The 21396-nt window shown below is 34.6% G+C and overlaps 4 protein-coding genes across 5 annotated transcripts in view; 2 read left to right on the top strand and 2 right to left on the bottom strand.

Annotated features, from left to right (window-relative positions):
• The window catches only part of LOC108909349 (trifunctional enzyme subunit alpha, mitochondrial), a 13759-nt gene extending 3843 nt beyond the window's left edge, over positions 1-9916 (bottom strand). The window contains exons 1-6 of the mRNA XM_018713665.1: positions 9733-9916; positions 9489-9586; positions 6724-7084; positions 1606-1973; positions 1208-1554; positions 690-919 (exon numbers count right to left, since the gene is read on the bottom strand). Coding sequence (XP_018569181.1) covers positions 690-919; positions 1208-1554; positions 1606-1973; positions 6724-7084; positions 9489-9586; positions 9733-9802 — 1474 coding nt within the window. The 5' untranslated portion in view covers positions 9803-9916. The remainder of the gene's footprint in view (positions 1-689; positions 920-1207; positions 1555-1605; positions 1974-6723; positions 7085-9488; positions 9587-9732) is intronic.
• Positions 9917-10105: 189 nt separating this feature from the next.
• On the top strand, positions 10106-11389 carry LOC108909343 (OTU domain-containing protein 6B). The gene has a single exon (XM_018713657.1). It carries the CDS (start codon positions 10192-10194, stop codon positions 11080-11082), a length of 891 nt encoding a protein of 296 aa, XP_018569173.1. The 5' UTR covers positions 10106-10191; the 3' UTR covers positions 11083-11389.
• Positions 11390-12511: 1122 nt separating this feature from the next.
• Positions 12512-16074, bottom strand: LOC108909346 (lysine--tRNA ligase). Of its 2 annotated transcripts, none has more exons than XM_018713661.2 (3): positions 15907-16074; positions 14093-15698; positions 12512-12782 (listed from the first exon to the last, which is right to left on the bottom strand). In XM_018713661.2, the coding sequence occupies exons 1-3, from the start codon at positions 15939-15941 to the stop codon at positions 12693-12695; spliced, it is 1731 nt and encodes a 576-aa protein (XP_018569177.1). In that variant the 5' UTR covers positions 15942-16074; the 3' UTR covers positions 12512-12692. The 2 variants fall into 2 exon arrangements, with proteins under 2 accessions (XP_018569177.1, XP_018569176.1); XM_018713660.1 differs by lacking the exon at positions 15907-16074 and adding an exon at positions 15751-15900.
• Positions 16075-16240: 166 nt separating this feature from the next.
• The window catches only part of LOC108909347 (mediator of RNA polymerase II transcription subunit 12), a 30422-nt gene continuing 25266 nt past the window's right edge, over positions 16241-21396 (top strand). Inside the window, exons 1-6 of the mRNA XM_018713662.1 lie at positions 16241-16859; positions 16912-17263; positions 17330-17521; positions 17573-17923; positions 20935-21198; positions 21253-21353. Coding sequence (XP_018569178.1) covers positions 16662-16859; positions 16912-17263; positions 17330-17521; positions 17573-17923; positions 20935-21198; positions 21253-21353 — 1458 coding nt within the window. The 5' untranslated portion in view covers positions 16241-16661. The remainder of the gene's footprint in view (positions 16860-16911; positions 17264-17329; positions 17522-17572; positions 17924-20934; positions 21199-21252; positions 21354-21396) is intronic.

The raw sequence follows: 21396 nt of genomic DNA, 5'->3' as shown, positions 1-21396 counted from the left end.
AGTAAAATTATCTTCAAAATGGGCACTTTTCTTGTTTTTTTGCAATAACTTTTTTGTTTATTAACCGATTTTAATTTAACAAGTCTCATTTTGTAGATAATTTTAGTCCTTATAAGCTGTCTGTGAATCACTTTTCGCTAAAATTGATGGTTTTCCCTGCAACGTGAAAAAACTGTTTTCCTCACTTATTTGTTTAAATAGAAAAGTTAGCTAATAAAAGTTTTTGACTCACGAGACGAGAGATGTCTTGTATTATGTTCCTTTAGACAATTTTACAATAATATCGGGGAAAGGAGTTCGAGTTTCTCTTTTATTTTCACTAATTTTCCTGGTGTACAAGTTAATATTGAATACCGTGAGAATCAAAGAAAATCTGTAAAAAACAGTTGAAACTCACTTAACTATAACATAGTTATTTTTTTTCCACAGATGCAGTTTCCTGCCAATACTAAGTGCGTCCAATTGGACGAATGAAACAAAATATAATTAAAAGAAACGTTACAAAATTAAAAAAAAAAGTTTGAGGTTATATAATCATATTTCCAAATTTTACTCACCGACACAAAGGGAAAGGGATATTATCAGGAAAATGATGGAGTACGGTTTTAGGAGTGTGGATTTTTGACGTCTATAATAAAAAATTAATGAAAACACACCGCAAACTGCACACGTCTGATATTAAAACGTACCTATAACTTTTTCTGGTCTCTTAGAAGCAGTCGCGATCTTGGAGATGGGAATAGCGCTGGTGTTGGTAGCAAACACGCAGTTCGGCGATGTGACGGCCTCCACCTCCTTCAGCACCTTGTGTTTCACGCTGATATCCTCGAAAACGGCTTCGATTACTATATCGGCTTTGTTAAATTTGTCGTAAGTCAACGTTGGAACCAAATTCGATAGGAACCTGTCTTTCTCTAAGCTAAAATGGAAAAAGTCAAAATATTGTTACTATTTTTTTAAGCACTGTGTTTAGTTTGTGAATCCCAGTGTCGACGACCTCTGACATTCGCTTAATTTAGGTTATTATTACAAAAAAACATCTATATACAAATCAAGCTCACAATTAGAGGTTACAATGAAAATTACGAAAAAGTAAAGAAAAATTGTTTTCACAGCAAAATTTGAAGAAACAAACTTATAATACATTTCTAAAGGTCAATATAAATGTGATCCTCATTCAAAATTATTCCTGTACTAATAAACTTACCCCGTCAATCGTTTTCTTTTCACAGCCCCATTAAGCCCAGTCTCAATTTGGTTGACTCCCCTCGCTAAACCGTTTGTACTCGTGTCTTTCAACAAGACCTGATACCCCTTGTCGACTGACACGTGGGCGATACCGGCGCCCATCAATCCGGCACCTAGGACGGCCACGGTTTTGGCCTGTTGCTGGGGCTTGCCGAATCTATTCTTTTTGCACTGGGTCTGTCCCCTGAAGACACCTATCAGTCCCTTGGATTGCGGCGTCATAGCAAGCTCCCCGAAAGCCTTTGCCTCCGCTACGAAACCTGCCGCTTCGCCTTTGTCCAGTCTCATTCGTACCACTTCTAGGATCTAAAGTAGACGTGATTAGTTGCTTTTAACGGTAAAAAAATGGCAACACACCTTAAGTGGCGCAGGATACAACCCACCGGACACTTTCAGAACTTGCTTCTTGGCTTTCCCGAAAATCTGATCTTTCACCCAGTTGTACTGCAAGGCGAGCTGTAAGATTTTGTCCGGAAGGTTCTTTCGTCGCTCTACTTGCAGTTTACCAGCCGCCAACTGCTTGGCGATGTCCACGGCTACAGATTCGAGATATCTTATCGTGTTAGCTTCCGGATTGTCCAGTCCAGGACCTAGAGGATCGACCAGAAGATCCACTATACCAAGTTTCTTAGCTTTATCGGCCCTAACATTTTTGCCGGTCAACATAAGGTCTAAAGCGTTTGGAATGGATACTAAGCGGGGCAACCTCTGGGTACCGCCGCCGCCTAAAACCGGTAAAATGTACTTGCAATAAATTGTTGTTTATGTACAAGCCATGTGTTATTTTTTGTTTAATATCTCGGTCAATGGATAAGTGGTTGAATGCACAATGGCATAAAATAAACAGAGAAAGAGAAGAGAAAACATCATCTCCGATGAACAATGTTTCGACGTTAGAAAAATAAGGAATAACAAAATTGACTGGATGAATTAAAAGGAATCAAATTGTGTATATTTATATGGCGTTTGCATTTGCTTTCACTCTTAAAAAAAGGAATGGACTACATAAGATAACGATGTAGTGACAAATGAAAAAAATAAAAAGCGTCAGATGTAATTGAGAAAAGATTGAATTGAGAAGTATGTCCTACCAAATTACACTTGGAAAAAAAAATTGTTACCTGGACTTTTATAAGTGGAAATAGTAAAGGGGCTTTTAATAAATCTAAAAAAAAATAAATGCGTGAACAGGGACGGCGGAGGGTTGATTTGGAGGGTTGAAAAGTTATGAAAAATTGTATCATTGAGATTTCTGGCGAAAGTTGACGTCAAATAAAAAAGTATCCAATACAAAAAACTACAACTTTTGTAGAGGTCACTTTTTAACAACCTCAAAATTTCCGAGAAAAATGCGAGAAAAACAGTTTTTTTTTTGATTTTTTGTTTTTTATTTCTTATTTCTGCAAAAATATTGTAATTTTTACGAAACTTGGTGAATGTATACGTTTCTCTGTCTTAAATAACCTCAAATTTTTTTAGATAAAAAAATCAAGAAGTTTCCGAGATATTCATTTTTTCGGCCTGAAACACTTTTTTTCAAAGAAAAATTCTACTTAAAAAGATCATCGTACAGAGTTCTGTCGGTAATCATTTTTTTCGTTGTGACATATACTTTTTGGTGAAATAAAAAAATTTGTAATAACAATTCAAAAACATGCTCAAAAATGCAAAAAAATAAAAAATTACTTGCAGCATTGAATTTTTCAGTTATTGTTGATAATTTGTTTAAATTAAAAAACATTACACCATTCAATTCTACGGAAAAAAATTAAAAAAACTCATTGTTTGACCCAAAACTATATTTTTGTACAGTATGTATTGCTATAAACATCTAAGTCGAATTACATATGCACAAATGATAAATTATCTCTGGATGATTTGAGATTTCAGCAGTACAAAGTATTAACTGCAAAGTGTACTGTTGACGCGAAACACGAAAACCCGAAATTTTGCAAAATCGTTTTATTATTTTTTTCTGGCTTTATTTGAAAACGAATTTTAAATAAATTGCATATTTACATTACCACTTTTTCGCTCTATCCAATGGCGTCAACATTTTTGCAATCCGACGTTTCATCTTCGAGGGGCCATTATCAGATTAATTTTTTTAAATATATCGCTGCTATTTTTATGACAAAATCTAGTCATTTTTAATTCTATATTAGATGATATTACTATTTTAATGGTAAAAAGGTTTTTAGCTATCATTAAAAAATTTTCCTGAACGCTTTCAAAATACCTGTATCTATTGGAGGAGGAGAGAATAAAAATCAATACAGCACCATTTTTTTTAATCCATAATTTAAAAAGTTGTACCTAATAAAAAAAATAATACGAATTTATGAAATATTTTATTATTTCTTATTACTATTGCTAACAGTTAAAAATTGTTGCATATTTTGTGCGGTATTGACTTGTATACTGTTATGACTTCATCCAGTAGATATTTTGAAAGCGTTCAGAGCCGTACTTAGGAAAAATTTTAAATAATAGCTAAAGCAAGCTAAAAAGTTTCTAAGCTATTACAATAGTAATACCCTCTAATTCAGAATTAAAAATGACTAGATTTTGTTATAAAAATAGCAGCGGCATATTTAAAAGAATTAACGCGATGATGGCCCCTCGAAGACGAAACGTCGGATTGCAAAAATGTTGGAGCCATTGTATAGAGCGAAAAAAGTGGCATTGTAAATATGTAATTTATTTTAAAATTCGTTTTCAAATAAAGCTAGAAAAAATTAAACAATTTTGCAAAATTTCGGGTTTTTCCGAATATCTCCGGAACTACCCGAAATTTTAAAACTTTCTAAACAGCATATTGTTAGGTATAAAAAAACACAACTTTTTTTCTAATCTGAGCCACCTCGTATCTCTTACCGTTTCCTAGATCCTAATGCTATCCCATCCTTATCTTGGACACACTGTATATCTATGAATTTATCAAACTTTAAAAAAAATAAGTACACTAATTGATCCTACGGAAAAAAAAATTATTTATTTTATTTATTCACTATTCGACTTATGTTTATAGCAATACTGTACAAAAATAACGAGCGTTCAAATAAAAACGTGGTCGAAGTTGGCTCTGACACATTGGACGTAGGGAGTAGCTTATAGCGACCAACTTAACCTCAATAGCAGCTGTTAGTTTCAATAACGTTAATGACTATATAACTTTATTTTAAAGAATAATCGTGATAACAATAACAAACAATTAAAGGAGCTGCGGAAAGTGTCCCCCTCCTTGTTATAACAATAAATTAAAGCAGCTGCTGAAAGTGTCCCCCTCCTTGTTCCAAGCACTTTTCACACCTGTTCCTCAAAGAATTAAAGACATTTTCTAAGATGCTCGGGGTATTGTTAATTTCACGAATCTTGTCTATAAGTTGAGCCTGCAGATGGTTTAAATCAGGAATAGACAGTTCAAAAATAGTGTTTTTAAGGTAAGGCCACAAAAAGAAATCACACGGCGTAATATCACATGACCTCGGTGGAAATTCATGTTCAGCATCGAGACTTATTAGTCGATTTTGGAAAACTTCCCTCAACATATTCATCATCTCGCCTGCCGTATGTGCCCTTGCGCCATCTTGTTGAAAGTAAAAGTTTGTAATTTCGTTTTCTTCCAGCTGGTTAACAAAAGGAGCGATAATTTCTTCTCTATACCTTTGCGCAGTAAGAGTACCATTAAAAAATAGGTCCATAAATCCTCCTTCGATTGAGAGCACACCAAACTCCAATTTTTTAAGTGTGTAGATGGCCCTCGACAAAAAAGTTATCTGGTTTTTCAGAAGACCACATTCTCATATTCTGTGAGTTTACGTAACCACTTAAATGAAACCAGGCTTCATCAGAAAAAAAGGTGATATTATGAAGTTCACCGTAGTTGTTTAAAAACCATTCACAAAATACAGCCCGTAGCGGAAAATCAACTTCATGAAGTTCTTGCTGACAAGTTAAACGATAGGAGAACAAACGCAAATCTTTTTTTAACACTGTGTGGCAGGTACCGATTGATACTCCCACCATTTGTGATAAAACACGTACAGAAGTTCTTGGCGCATTTTCCATTCTTTGTTGGACATTTTCTTTTAATTCTTCAGTCCGCTTTTTAGGTCGGCCGCTTCCTTCTTTTCTTGTTACACTGCCCGTTTCACGAAAAACATTAACACAACGCTGAACTGCACTTTGAAAATTTTTGTACGCAACAATGCCGGGAAATTGATTTTGAAATTCTATGAAACATTCCTCAATAGAATACTTTCATATTCCATCAATCTTGCGTCCATTTCTAAAGTAGGACTCTATGATAAACACTTTTTGTTCTTGAGAAAACACCATTTTAAACGCTTTTTAAAACGAAAATATTCAAATTGATAGCGGCGATATAGCGCTTTGACAGGTGACGTTTAAGTTCATTTGCTATACGCTACGCCCTACGTCCAAATTTTCAGAACCAACTTGACCACGTTTTTATTTGAACGCTCGTTAGTTTTGGGTCAAACAATGAGACAGTTTTTTTTTGTATTTTTTCCGTACAATTGAATGGTATAATCAGTTTTTGTTTTTTTTTTTTAAATTTAAACAAACTATCAATTACTGAAAAATTCATTGCTGCAAGTCATTTTTTACTTTTTTGCATTTTTGAGCATGTTTTTGAACTGATTTAAAATTTTTTTATTTCACCAAAAAGTATATATCAAAACGAAAAAAATGATTACCGGCAGAACTCTGTACGATGATTTTTTTAAATAGAATTTTTCATTGAAAAATAAGTGTTTCAGGCCGAAAAAAATGAATATCTCAGAAACTTCTTGATTTTTTTATCTAAAAAAAATTGAGGTTATTTAAGACAGAGAAAGGTGTACTTTCACCAAGTTTCGTCAAAATTAAATTATTTTTGCGGAAATGAGAAATAAAAAACGAAAAACCTGAAAAAAAAAACTGCTTTTTGCATTTTTCTCGGAAATTTTCAGGTTATGTTAAAAAATGACCTCTACAAAAGTTGTAGATTTTTGCATGATCTACAACTTTTGTATTAGATACTTTTTTGTTCGACGTCAACTTTCGCCAGAAATTCCAATGATACAATTTTTCATAAGTTTTCAACCCCCCAAATCAACCCTCTGCTGCCCCTGCTCACGCATTTATTTATTTTTTGTTTATTATAATCCCCTTTACCATTTCCACTTATGAAAATCCAGGTAATAATTTTCTTTTTTTTTCCCTCTAAATGAGTTATTTTGATCGGTCTAAGTAGAGATTTAACAATTTGTAAAAAATCAGAACTGTAAAAAATTCATATATTAAATAAAATATTAGGTCGTTTAAATACAGATATTGTTAATCAGGACAGAAGTTAAGTAATCACAAACTAAACTCTCAAACACGTTTGGAATAATATTAAGGATGTTTATCGGACGATAACAAATTGTTATATTTGCTATACAGTTAAAATTCTGTGACGCAACTTACCAGGTAAAAGTCCCAGCATTACTTCTGGCAATGACAAAACCGTTTTCCTGTCTTTGACAGCTATCCTGTAATGCGTGGCCAAGGCAGTTTCCAATCCCCCGCCCATACACGATCCCTGGATAGCGGAAACGAAAGGTTTCTTGCTATCCTCGACCTGCTGTAACACCTGCTGATAAATTCGGGACATTTCCGCAGCCTCCTCTGCTGTCTTGACGGTTTCCAACATGCCAATGTCGGCCCCGGCTATGAAACATCCTGGTTTCCCGGAGATGAGAACGCACGCTTGGATTTGGGAATTGGAGTCGATCTGAGGCAGTAGGTTTTTGAATTCAGTCGTGACTTCCTCGTTGAGAGAGTTAACCTACAAAAAAAGTTATTAAAACCAGCACAGGAACGAGCTATAGGCGAAACTTTTCATTTTTAAGTATAGCTGATATAAACATTTTTGTAAGAATACCAGTTTATTTAACACTACTTTTGGTAACTTAACATTGAAATAAAGCAATAGGCGATGTAGATTGTACATTTTAATTAAAAAATATACACTGATTATATCTTCGTTTTTAGTAAGAACGACACCATGTCATCTATTAACGAATTCCAATTCCGGCTATACGTTTCTGCATCATTCCTGGCGAAATGTAACAAGTTCTCTGCATCCTTAACGCTCTTATGTAATTTTTTCACCGACTCTTCGTGACTGGTAATGACCTTTTCGTCTAACTGTACTTTCTTGGGTTCCTCAACGCTCTGTTGTTCAGAACAAATCTTAGCTACACTTTGCAGGCTGTACATAATGCAGTCATCGACACAGTCACCACTTTTATTGATGTGTGCATCGCCACCTCCCAATTCTTTCACTCGATCCGCGTATCTGAGGGTGTTCAAAGTATTCTCGCACGAGCCTACGCCTGGAGAGACCATCGCTATCATGCAAGTCTTTGAGTTTGTCCCGATGAACGAGTCTCGCAGCACTTGCGTCAACTTCGACCCCCTGAAAGGTAGATGTGCGCCTTTCCTCCCCAACGCCCTTATACATTCTTTCAGGGACAACAAGGATTGGTTAATTTCGGATCCTTCTAACCTGGTTACTTTAGACGAGGAAAAAGTGTCGGCGCCTCGCTCGTTGCCCGCTAAATCTATCAAGGAAAATTTTCCGTAGACTTCCTTTGCCTTATTCTTGGTTCGTAAATAGATTTGAAAGATTGCGTGGGACCTTGAAGAATTCACATTGGCTGACGTTTGACCTGACGCCCTCTCTTCGTTGCCTTGTTTAATAACGTCCAATACTTCGTTCACAGAATACACCATTCTTTCTGTCAATCCGACGACTTGCACTTGCTGTTTTCCGTCTTCTAAGATTTTCAAACTTTTCTTGTTGTTTAAGAGGTCAAATACTTTCTTTACGTAGATCTCGAAGAAGCTGCAGGATACTACTAGATTTAAATGCTGGTATTTAGCGGAGTTGATTTCTTTGAATATGTCTGAAGCAGCCAAGGCGTAGATGCCTTTTTCCCCATTATTTTCCAAAACGTCGCCGCTCATGGTGTAAGTTTTGCCAGAGCCTGTCTGACCGTATGCGAAACAAGTAGCAAAACCTCCTTCGAAAACAGTTTTCACTAGGGGTTGGGCCGTGTATTTGTATACCATTTCATTAGAACAAGATTCGTCGAAGGCATAATCGAATCTAAACACGTGGTTATCCAAGTACTTTGTCAAATCCACCTTATATTTAGGTTCATGCACGATAAGTGTGTTTTTATCGGGAATTGTTATGATGTCGATTTCTTTCCTACAAATATCTGAATTGTTCAAAGGTCTCTTCCTTACAGCGACAGTGATTAAGTGGTCTACTATCACGTCTTTATTAGACAGAGGCTTAAAATAGATCTTCTCTTGATATTCACAAATCATTTTTTGTAGTTCCCAATAAGGAATTTTTTGATTTTTCTTCGAAATCTCATCTTTCTCTGCCTTTACCTCGGCTTGTTTTCTTCGTCTTTCTATTCTATCTTGCTCTAACTTACTTAATTTCTTCAGGGTGGGGCCTTCCTTAAACTTTGAAAAATTTTCGATCGCTGAACGTGTAGATTTGGTAGTGTGTAAAGACTTTCCCTGCACGACCAACTCATTTAAAGTGGATGAATCCGGATTGTGACTCTGTTGCGTTAGTCTAGGCTTAGCAGATTGGGTACGGCAATTTTGGCTCATGGAGACGCATCTTCTCTTATTTTTATTAACCAAGGTATCATCGATGCTACTGCAGCAAACTGAATTGAATTTATTCGAAGGCTCTGGGGAATTGCAAATCAAAATATTAGGATTGAGTGCAGTAACGTTGGTAAAATGGATTTCTTTCCCTTTCGTCTCGCCATTTTCAAACCATTCTACTTTTACATAATTTATATCGTACTCTATCGAAGAAACTATCGCTTGTTGCGTTCTACCATCACTTCTTTTAATCGTAATAGTGGAACCAGCTGTTAGAATACGCGGGGTCATATTTATGGTTTATCTATAAAAACTATTACATAAACATTAAAACTACACTGACATTTGTCATTTCACAACTTAAATTACTACGAAAACTAGATTTAAAAAATTGTTACCATTTCTAATGCTAACATTTAACATAATTTTCACTAATTAGAATGGACTTTAGTATATCTAATAATAATAGGATATTTTTTCCATGCAGGTCACCCTTAAAGTTTTGAATCCAAAGTCTAAGGGAATACTAATTCATTATACAATATCAAACTTACTCTAACTCCTGGGGAATCCACCACAATAACTCCTATATTATCTACTACTTTCAATTTGAAATGTTTCATTTCACCTGCAGACATACATCTTAATTGAACTGAAAAGAAAATACTACCTGTTAGAAAATCAGTTTAAAATATCTATAGGTATATGGGTACAAAGTACAAAAAAACATATTTGAGCATTTGCAAATATTAAATAATACCACATAATTGATATTACTATTATAAATGAGAGTCTTACATTTTGGACTAAATTTAATACTGTTTCTAGAAAATGTAGACAATGCACCGAGTAACTTTAAACCCGACATTTTAGAAATTTCAGCCGGTTCACCTTTCGCCAAAAAATCACGCAACTCGACTCGTTATACACACCCGACTAACGAAAATAAAAGTTAAACTTGGACTTTGGCCTAATATAAAATAGCTTGTGACTTATTGTTAACCTAAAAAAACAAGTTTGACGTTTTGTTCTTCTTCCACCTGTGTCCGAAGTGTCGAGGAATAATAGGTAGTTTACTTTTCAATCATTTTCTTATTCTTCTTCTAATTATGAAACATAGAAAGAATGTTACATTCGTCTCTCCCCTCTCACCGGTTTCTATGTTCTTAACCTAATTTTATTTGTAACGTAAGATAACCTAATTTTGAAGTTGGTAGGTAATATAAGTTCCATATTTTTAAACCAATTATTTTAAAAATGGATTCTGGAGACATGGTCCTAGATGAGGATGAACTGTTAAGAAGACATAAACAAGAAAAAAAAGATTTGCAGTCCAAGGTGCAAGGGCTGAAAAAGAGCATACCAAAAGGAGATAAAAAGAAAAAGAAAGACATTACCGAAGAAATTGCAAAACTCGAAAGTGAACTGGAAGAAAAACATAGAAACGAACTTCGCTTATTAAAAGACAGTGCTCCTAACAGTAACCAAAGTGTCGATCCTGTGCCCGACAATGACAATGAGAAAAGCGTGCCAGACATCGAAGGGCCAACCATTCGTGTGTCCAGGGCCCAAAAACGGAGGAACAAAAAAGAAAACGAAGCCAAAGAGCGCGAAAAGAGAATACAAGAGCAAGCTGAAAAAAATAAGGAAGGTCCCCGAGTACTAGAATTAAACACCATAAAACAGTCCCTTCGGTCAATGAACTTGAAAGTTTACAACATACCTGCAGATGGTAACTGTTTATACTTAGCTATAAATCATCAGCTGCAAGTAACGGGAAGGCCGAGTCACTCTGTAAACGAGTTGCGGAAAACAACAGCCGACTTCATGCTGAAACATACAGATGAATTTCTTCCATTCATGGTAAACGAATTAGACGAGTCTGAGATTGTTAGTGAAGAACAATTTGAGAATTATTGTAAGGACGTAGCCACGACGAAATTGTGGGGTGGTCAGCTGGAACTGCGAGCCCTTTCCAACATTCTAAAATGTCCGATAAAAATCATACAAGCCAGCGGTCCACCTACTCTTCAAGGCGAAACCTTCAAGGGACCCGAGTTGATTCTTACGTACCATAGACATCTGTACCGGCTAGGAGAACATTACAATTCGACACTGCCCGTGACCGGGGACGACGAGGATGTATGAAATTCGCTCTCTCTAGGTTTAATTAGGAAAATTAATAGGAACAAGTGACAATTCTTCTGCTGTTATTAACACAAGAAATATTATTGGACTGTCTGTATGGTTTTGTATAATTAAATTATAACGTGGATGTTGTAATATTTAGGGGTTACGCGGAACGACTTCATCTAATTGCATGTTAACTCGGTGGTACTTTAGGCTGAAAAATTACTTTGAGTAAATTGCCTATATATATACTTTACATATAAAAAATTATGTAATTTTGAATTTATCAAATAGTCAATAATAAAAATGCCGTGGATTTAATGGATATACCATGATTTTTTGTTACAATAGCGAATAAATGAGTTTAAATGAGAGCTTTTTTAATGTATAAAATTTTGAAATATTTTTTTTTTAATTAGAAAATTAATCAGTCATTCTTCGTCCATTAAGAGCGCACAGAAAAGGATATACTGGACTCGAAACTTAATTTTTTTACTCCGAATGTAGTTCACAAATTCTGTACATGAAAATTCCTTATGATATCTTTGTTTGTTGGTGTTAAATCACCATATTTTTCGGTTCCCTTACATGCCCCTGCTGTCAGTTCTTATGTGAAACACCCTGTACTTCTATTGAGATTTTTTTTAGTAGTAACAGATGTGCAAAGTGAACTGGTCATTTTTGTTCAAAATTCAATTTATATTTAAAAAATGACGAAAAAATATTTTTTTAGGTGTGCTAATTTTTGCTAGTTTGGGCAGATACTAAATAGGTCAGGCAGTAGAACATTCGTTGTGTTTGTATTTGAAGTCGTCTATTTTGTTTACAAAAAAATCCCAAATATTATGTAGAATAAGAATCCGAGTTTGCCTATTCCAAAAAACCATTGCTAAATTCAGGTGAACAACAAAAGTACAAAAATTACGAAAAATGACCTGTTTTTTGACACATTTTGAAAGTAAGCCCTAAATCAAAAAAGTCATTCTTTATTTTTTGTTTATTTGACGATTTTCTATAAAGTTACAACTGCGAATCAAAAAAGTTGAATTTTGCGTTAACAATGGGTGAAAAATAGAAGAAAATCATGGACCAAAGCCTACTTTTACTGTTCTATGAGCTGGACTATAATTTTTTCACCCTGACACACAAAATTTTGTTTTTGTTTTGTTCAAAAGAGATTTCGATATATTTAATGCAACACCCTGTATTTCAAAAATGACGGCTTCCATGGCAAATATTCACTTCATATAAAAATCGTAAATTAAGATGAGGAAAATGCTCCTTCATTTTCGAGTAGAGTAAGTATATTTGTCACAAAAAAACATTATCCAAATATTAAACAAACACATTGTAGTTTTTTGCAATGCTAAATAAAAGTGTTTTACTTCAAAACAACTCATACTGAAGATATTTAAACCTAATAAATACCTAAAATAAAAAAAAATCATTGAAAATATTAATTAATTAATTAATATTAGCTTTACACCATAAGCTACTTTTCATTTCATTTAGATAGTGACAAGAGACGAATACATAAACATATTTACGACATAAAAATCATCTGCCTGAAGAGTGGATAAGAATAAATAAGTAAAATAAAATAAATTCAATTTATGAAAATACATTTTTTAAGCGTTATTTTGCTCCTTTGGACTGTTGTCGTCCTCCTTGTTCTTGTTCGGGTCGTCAGGTTTCATGGCGGGGAAAAGTAATACTTCCTGAAAATTCAATCAAATTCAAGAAACGCTTTGTGCTACAATAATAATCTTATTTGTTAATAATGCCATGCAACTAATTTTTAAACTGGTTAGTGCTGGACCACTCAAAATTATTTATAATTTTCTTTTTTAATAAAAATTACGAAATCAAATTGAAGAAACTGTTGAATTAAGTGTTTAAAGAATTTAATCTACGCTTTGCACTGCAATAATAATCTTATTTGTTAATGATGCAATGCAAGTAATTTTTAAACTGGATAGTGCTGAACCACTTTAAATTATTTATCTTTTTTTTTTTATGAAAATTACGAAATCAAGTTCACGAAACGGTTGAATTAAGTGTTTAAAGAATTTAATCTACGTTTTGTACTGCAGTAATAATCTTATTTCTTAATGATGCAATGCAACTAATTTTTAAAGTGAATAGTGCGAACCACTCAAAATTATTTGTCATTTTTTTTTAAATGTTACTGAATATTTATCAATCTTATAGATAAGGTGTATTCATTCTATTTTTGCAGATCTTGAAATCTTTTGATAACAAAAATCTTTCGATATTATCAATGCAATTAATAATTTTTACAGAAAATTTACACGAGATTGTATCTTGAATAAGGAAAACTTTTTATTTGCAAGTTTATGAGAAATTATAATTTACAAACCCATTTGCTTTGAAAATCGCAAAAAAATATATTTTTTGCTTTTTATACAGGGTGGTAAATATTTTAAAAATACCTTAAATTTTAAAAAACCAAAAAAGTGGCACTAACAATTGCTGTGATGAATACAATATAATAAAAATTAAATAATATATTACAGAAAAAAAAATGGTAATTCGTGTTAAATATTCAAGATCGTAATTATACAAGAAATTGCTGAATAAATTGATAATAAATAAATTGAAATGTTTTTTTCTAAAAAATCTTAAATCTCATAGATCTTAATAATTATCCAAAATTTAAATTAAAAATGATGTTTTTCGAAAACGAAAAATTGCTTATAATTTAGAGACTGTATTTTTTAGAGGCATTATGTTGGTCCCCTGATTACGCAACATTGCCCCCATTTAAGCTACTTCGTACCTCTTACCGTTTCCGAGATCCCTGTAGTGAGAAGCGAATTGTAACAGCCTGTATATAAACGTATAAATTCAAGGAAATAGTAACATTTTCGAGGGTTTCAAAGCGAACAGAAATTTTATAAAGTACGACATTTTCTCACAAAAGTTTTTCCTCTTCAGGACACTGATGGGACACACTGTATATTAAAATTTAAAAAAACTCATTGAAATATTTGCAACATTAAATTACCTTGATGTTATTGTTATCCGTCAAAAACATGGTAAGCCGGTCGATGCCCATTCCCCAACCGCCGGTGGGGGGTAAGCCGTACTCTAGAGCGGTACAGAAATTCTCATCGACCAGTTGCGCCTCATCGTCCCCAGCGGCTTTATCCGCCGCCTGCTGTTCGAATCGCTGCCTCTGAACGACGGGATCGTTCAATTCCGTGTAGGCATTACAAATTTCCTTCTTCATAACGAACAACTCGAATCGTTCTGTTAAGCCCGGGATGGACCTGTGCCACTTGGCCAACGGGCTCATTATTTGCGGATGTTCTAATATGAAGGCGGGATTGACGCATTGTTCCTCGATAAACTCGCCTACCAGTTTGTCCAGTAGCCTAGCGGTGGTCCTGGGCGGGGAACACTCAACGTTATGTTTGATACAAAGGTCGTTTAAGAATTCGTTTGTGGCTTTGGTGTCCAATTCCGTCGCTGGAGGAAATTTCACTTTAAGAGCTTCTTCCAAGGCGGGTATCATGCGGATGCGCCTAAACGGTGGCGTGAAATCGATCTCGACTTCCTCGCCATCGAGTCCATCCGGGTGGTACTTAACCTTATAGGTGCCGTGAATACTGTGAACCATTCCAGAAACGAGAGTTTCCGTAATCACAATCACGTCGTTATAATCGGCATAAGCCATGTAGAATTCGCACGTGGTGAACTCGGGATTGTGAGTTAAATCTATACCCTCGTTTCTAAACTGCCGTCCGATTTCATATACTCTATCCAAACCGCCCACAACCAGCATCTTATGGTACAACTCGGGCGCTATCCTCATGTACAGATCCATATTAAGCTCGTTGTGGTGCGTTACGAATGGCTTGGCAGTTGCGCCACCTGCGATCATGTTCATCATCGGCGTTTCGACCTCTAAGAATCCCAAATCGTCAAAGAACCTCCTAATGTAGGAGATTATCTTGGCTCTTACTTCGAAGATCTTACGTACCCTGTTGTTTAAAATCAAGTCTAAGTAACGCTGTCTGTATCTAGTCTCCTTGTCTTTTAGACCGAAATGTAAATGTGGAAGCATATGAAGGCAGGGGGACAGCAATTTGATCTTTTTCGGCACCACAGATAGTTCTCCCTTCTTAGTTTTGGCAGGTACACCCTCGACGCCGATAATATCACCACGACGAATTTTAGCGATATCATCAGTGAACTTGGTCTCGTTCTCGTACTGTCTTGCAGTAGCCATCACTTGCACCTTAACTCCCTCACCTCGTAAGTCGTAAAAGACCAGTTTGGAGCCAGACTCCCTAATAGCGTGTATTCGGCCTGCAATACTATGCCTCTCGTTTTCTAGTACTTCTCCATCTTTTAGATTTGAATATTTTTCAATAAACTCCTCTAAAGAAGTCGTAACGTGGAACTTGTGGGGATAAGGATGGTTATCGCCACCCAACGTCTTGAGATGGGCTATAGCATTGGTCCTAATTTTAAAATATTCATTAGGGCTTACATCTTCTTCAGATACCTTATTTTCTGTTTGTTTCTTTTCCACGGCAGGTTGTGTTGCAGCTTTTTCTAGCTTTTCCTTAGCTTTTTGTTCGGCTTTCAACCGCCTTTTCAACTCACTAGAGTGGAAAACAGAATTAATTAGCTTAGACTGTAATACATCTAACATACCTTTTACTTATTTGAAACAATCTTGTATTAGTTGAAAAAAAATGTTTCCTCGCTACACCTAAAGTTTGCATCATTGCTTTAAATTGAGGTTATTTCTCATCCCATTGGAAAAAAGCCACATAAATTGTTTCAAGAAGAATAGCAACGAAAACTTACTTTTTTGATATATTTTCAGTTGATACATCACCCATCTTTTAATAGTTATTTCTGCAATAAGGTACCCGGTTTTTTATTTAACACGTTAACGTGGACAAGAGAACAATATCACCCAGCTAGACGAAACACGAGTTGTCAAATAACAAATAACGAAATAACGCGAGAGCGAGTTAAGTAACAAGTAAAAAAGCCTTATTCCTTATTCGGAATTCCCCGAATATCCACTTAAAAATAACTACATTTGCATACTTATCTAATCTACAAAAAATGGGACAGAGGAACAATGCAAATCAACTAGAAGAAGAAGAGCTCGGTAGCTTAAAAGATTTACAGTAGCCGTGTTTCATTTACCCGAAATTTTAGATATTCTAAAGCTGATTAATTAATTAAGTGAGTGGTTGAGATCAAATACTCGACATTGCGAATATTTCGTGAGATTAACTGAAATACCACGTAAACATGACTAAAATGAATTGAAAAACATCTGACAGTGTCGCCCCCTGACGTTTCCGATGTTCCGTTCGATATTGCCATGTTGCCAGTTGTCAGTTGTTAATTGTTGTTACTTGCAGCTTGCAGTCTAAAAAATGGATGGTGGTGTTATTGTGCTGTGCATTATTAATAAATAATTAGAGTATTTCAAGAAATTATTTCTCGATCAGCTATTAGTAAAATACTTTACTATAAAGCATGCTGAAAAGAAATGCTTGATAATTTGAAATTGTTATCTTAGTGGTTGATCTTATATTTAAGAAATGTTCAATAGTAGCCTCTTATATGAGAAGAGGCCTCTTAAGAAGCCTCGAATAGGTCCGCCAGACGTCTATCCTCAAGAACCGAAACAAAAAGAGGATGAACTGACCAGTATTAACGTAAAACATGGCTTTCCTACTATGACCCATCTTAGCGACGAATTTGGAACAGCCAGAAATTGTAATGTTACTGCAAGCAAAGTAAGCAAGCTGTATAATGTCTAGACTTTGGTTATATGTTTTTATATTTTAGGTCGGAGCGTATTTTAACGCTATTATTGCTCGGAAAGAAGAGCTCTCCATGTTACCAGATTCTGGTCGCAAAAGGCAACAAATCAATACAAAGGATAACTTCTGGCCTGCAACGATTAGGACGAAGAATCACATTGAAGCCTGGTTTAAGGATTTAGCCGGAAACAAGCCTTTGATGAATCTCTCTAAGAAGGCTCCCAATTTCAATAAAAAGGAGGAAATTTTCATGATGCTGACCGAGCATCAGGTGCCAATGATTAGAGCTGCCTGGTTTATAAAACTGAGTTCTGCCTACGCTGTTGCTGTGTCCGAAGCGAAGATTAAGAAGAGACAGATGCCTGACCCAACTGCAGGTAAGTGAGGTCGTATAAATGTATTTAACAAGTAAAAAATCCGAGATTATTTATTTCTTTTAATAGAGTGGACTGGCACATTGCTGAAATTCCTGAAAGATCAAATTCCAAAGCTGTTGGAATATTATTCACAGGCAGAGAAGCCGAATCCAGCCAACACGTCTCTAACAGCCGTCCATACTAACGAAACCGAACAAAAACTAGCTGTTCGTCATTGGGGATACTGTATCAGACTGTTGAAGTACATGTACGAAGAAGGTAACGTTTTATGTTAATTATATTTTACTTGTCACATTTAAATATATTTAGGTCTTATGGATCGCCAAGAGGTGTTAAGCTGGATAATAGAATTGCTAGAAAAACAAAAATCGCAGCCGGCCGACGATGGAATCTTAAGGTTGTTTCTACCGTTAACTCTCCAGTACTTGGACGAGTTCGTGCAGTCTGAGCTTTTATGTCGGAGATTGGCGCATCTGTGCGCGAAAAAATTGGGTTTTATGCTGAATAACGTCGCCGAGACCAACTTGATCACCTCCCCGAATAGCGAAATAAAAATCGAACCGAAGGACGGCGATAAGGAGAAAAAAGAAAACGTTCCTCCTAACCCGATGCAGAGCACTTTGATCGAGTACCAGAATTGTCCGCATCATAGAGATATAGGTAAGTAATAAGCACTTGACTTGTATATTTTAAGTGGGGGGGCAGTTTTTTTTTAGGGTGACTAATTAATTGTTGGCACCTTTTTTTTCTGGATTATGACGGGAAATATAAAAAACAAACATTTTGTTAATCTTTCGTCTTCTGGATCCCATTTTAATTTCGTATCTAAAATAGGGGTCAGTTTTTTAGAGCGACTTTAAATAATTGTTGGTTACCTTTAGCTGTTTTTTTTTTCTTTTTTTTAGTCTGCATCAGGTGAGGAAATATTAAAAAACAAATGTATTATATTTTATCAATGTTTCGCCCTTTTTATTGTGACATCCTCAAGATCCCATTTTGATTTTGTATTTAAAAGGGTTTAGTTTTTTAGGGCAACTCTAAATAATTGTTAATGACCTTTGGTTGTTTTTTTTTTGGTCAGGAAATATAAAAAACGTATTTTCTTGATATTTCGCCTTTTTTATTGCGACATCCTCAGAATCTCATTTTAATTTTATATTTAAAATGTCCTTACGTATCTTTATAATTTTTAACATACAAATCCTTACATATAAAGTTCTGAGGATATTATGATAAAAATAATGTAACATCAACGAAATTTATTAGTGGTATTTTCTAATGAAATAGACAGTTGAGTTATTAGTTTTTTAAACTGCACTTAATCTCTTGTCTACACCGTCACCAAACAGTTCCTGAATTTGATTTTATGTACAGTCTTACTGCTTGCCTGTAATTTTTTAATTTTTGTATAAAATCATTTAATTAGAATTTAAAAAACTATAAATTTGAAATGAATTCGACATACAGTTGTGACTATGTTTCAGTTGCGCCATCTGTTAATAAGAAGTTGAATTAAACTCTCTACTTGCTTTTATTTACGAACAGAGAGTTATTAGTACAGTCATTAAAGCTTTTCACCTCTGAATTCTTTGAAACTGAACCGATCGACTTGAAATTTGGCAGATAGTTAGAGAAAAGGTCAATGAACATTTGTGACATAGCGCCGATTGACGCTTTCACTCTGTTGGGGGTTGACACCCCTTCTCGGGGGTGGAAATTTTTTTTCAAAAATAATGCTGGAAATCGATAAAGAATCAAATTGTGAGTAAAAAATATTCGAAGAATTTTTTCGAGAAATCGATAGTTTTTTATTTATTGACAATTGAAAACTTGGAATTTTGAGTGAAAGAAAACACTTTCAAAGTATTTTTCGCGAATAACTATGCATTTTAATAAAAAAAACTGTAATAAACAAAAATGTAGCTTATAAATAAACAAAGATTATAGTTTTTTAAAAAACGTTATACGTCCTATATAAAGCGAAATATGGTTAGTGGAAGGGGACTTGTTTTGGGGGGAATACTTGAATCGATGTATTCAACGTCAAATAACGGAAAAAGGATTAATTTTAAGTGTATAACGCTTCTGGAGTTTTTTATAGTACTCAAAAAGGCCTTCAAAATGAGCACTTATAAAAGTTAATTAGAGCAAAATTGAAGGAGTTATCTTCAAAAACAAATGGATTGCTCATATTTTTTAAGGAAAAATGAGCAGTAAACGCTGTACCATTTCCATCAGAATTAAAATTAATTGTAGACCCTTTACAATTAGTTTTGTTTTAGTGTTTTTCAGAGGATCCTGAAGTTGGACCGGTTTAGAATGCATATTTTTTTAATAATGTACGGTAAAAGTTGAAAACATATTTTTCATTATTCAAAAAAATTGCCTTATTTATATAATAACTCTGAAACTATGAAAGATACGTAACAAATGATAGACAACAAAAATGTAGCTTTTTTTTCAACAAATATTTTGCTTTTTTTTATTCCTATAGCATAAAAAATAAAGGCGATATCGCCGCTTGGAGTATCCATTTTAGTAAAAAAATGACCTGCTCGAGCCCTTCGATCCTTTCCCTTTAAAAAACGAAGGGCTTAAAAGGTTTTATATGCAAACAATCTTACAGCTCTTGAAATTATCTTTAAAATGTTTTTTTTTGTAGAATACTATAGCTTCAAAATTAACCGAGTTATGGTAAAAAAACCAATGACATTTTTTCGGAGGAAAATAGGCTTCCACATTTTTATATATTATACAAATAAAATAAGTAAAAAAATTTAGTGTGATTATTTATATGCAGCGTAGCAATTTTTTTTATATGATCGATTATATTTAAAAATCGATTATAATAAAAATATTTTACATTAATATTGGCAAAAGGGTAGTTTATAAGAGTTGAAAATGGCAAAAGTAAAATATTCTTTCATAAACAATATAAGGGAATTTTTATTTTAAATTCTTGCACAATTATAGCATTTCAAGATTTAAAACGTAATTTTTTAGCACAGGGGTGATTTATAAGGGTTGAAAAATGTTATGAGATACAAATTCTTTCATAAGCAGTGAGGGAATTTTTATTTTAAATAATTGCACCGTTAAAGCATTCTAAGCTTTTAAAAAGTAATTTTTTATCATTTTTGCCCATACAGGGGTGGTTTTTAGGGGTTGAAAGGGAAAAATTCTTTTATTAGGTATAAGGTAACTTTTATTTTAAATAATTGCACGATTTAATCATTCCAAATCTTTAAAAAGTAATTTTTTATCATTATTTTTTGCATAAGGGTAGTTTTTAAGGGTTAAATAAAGGGTCGAAAAGATCAAATATATCATAAAACATGTTTGAGAACATGGAACATTATTTAATCTTTATGCTTGAACAAGATTTTTGTCAATAAAATGCTTAAAACTTAATTTTTTCACTTTGTTTCACTTAGCGGTACTTTTACCCCTAAAAAAACAAAAAGCGTCAATCGGGCTTATGTCACTTTTGAACTTGAGCCTAAGATGAGCCTTATTCTAAATTTTCATGCAAATCCATGCAGTTCCAAAGAAATTGGAGGTTACAGCTGATTTCCAACTTTAATGACTATACTAAGTATGGTGTCTGTAGAAAGACAGTGACATCAATAGAGGTGTAAGCCCCTCTTACAGTTGCACGTTTTTTGTATTAGTTTTGCAGCTGAGCACCATCATCCAAACTATAAACCTGGAATGTCCCACTGCCTTAGTTTGGTGCGGTACAGGCGTAGGAACGATCTGGCACGGCTCTCCCTTAGACAACCTGCCGATCCTCCCGTCTATGCTACCTGTTCCCGCTCGCTGCGATATGACCAGTTACCGCAAGCAAATAATTCAGGCGGAGAACTGTATCCGAGAGAGGAGCAAAAAAGCGGAAGGCCGTTGGTGTACGGACAAATGGCAGGCGTCTTCTACCGGTGATTATAGCGGAACGATTAGTTTAGGCACGCGATTGTTTAAATTCGTTCCAGGTACCGTAACGACCAGGGTTTTAGCTGCCCTGGACGCTTTGGATCGACATCGATTCGATAAGATGGATGCCGCTAACTCCTTGGATACTCTGTATACAAAGGTAAGGGAACACGAAAAATTTTCGACGATTTATTTAAAAAATT

The sequence above is a fragment of the Anoplophora glabripennis genome, unplaced genomic scaffold, assembly GCF_000390285.2.
Source record: "Anoplophora glabripennis isolate ALB-LARVAE unplaced genomic scaffold, Agla_2.0 scaffold440, whole genome shotgun sequence".
NCBI lineage: Eukaryota > Metazoa > Arthropoda > Insecta > Coleoptera > Cerambycidae > Anoplophora > Anoplophora glabripennis.
The sequence above is the reverse complement of the archived record's forward strand: the minus strand, read 5'-3'. Positions and strand labels throughout refer to the sequence as shown.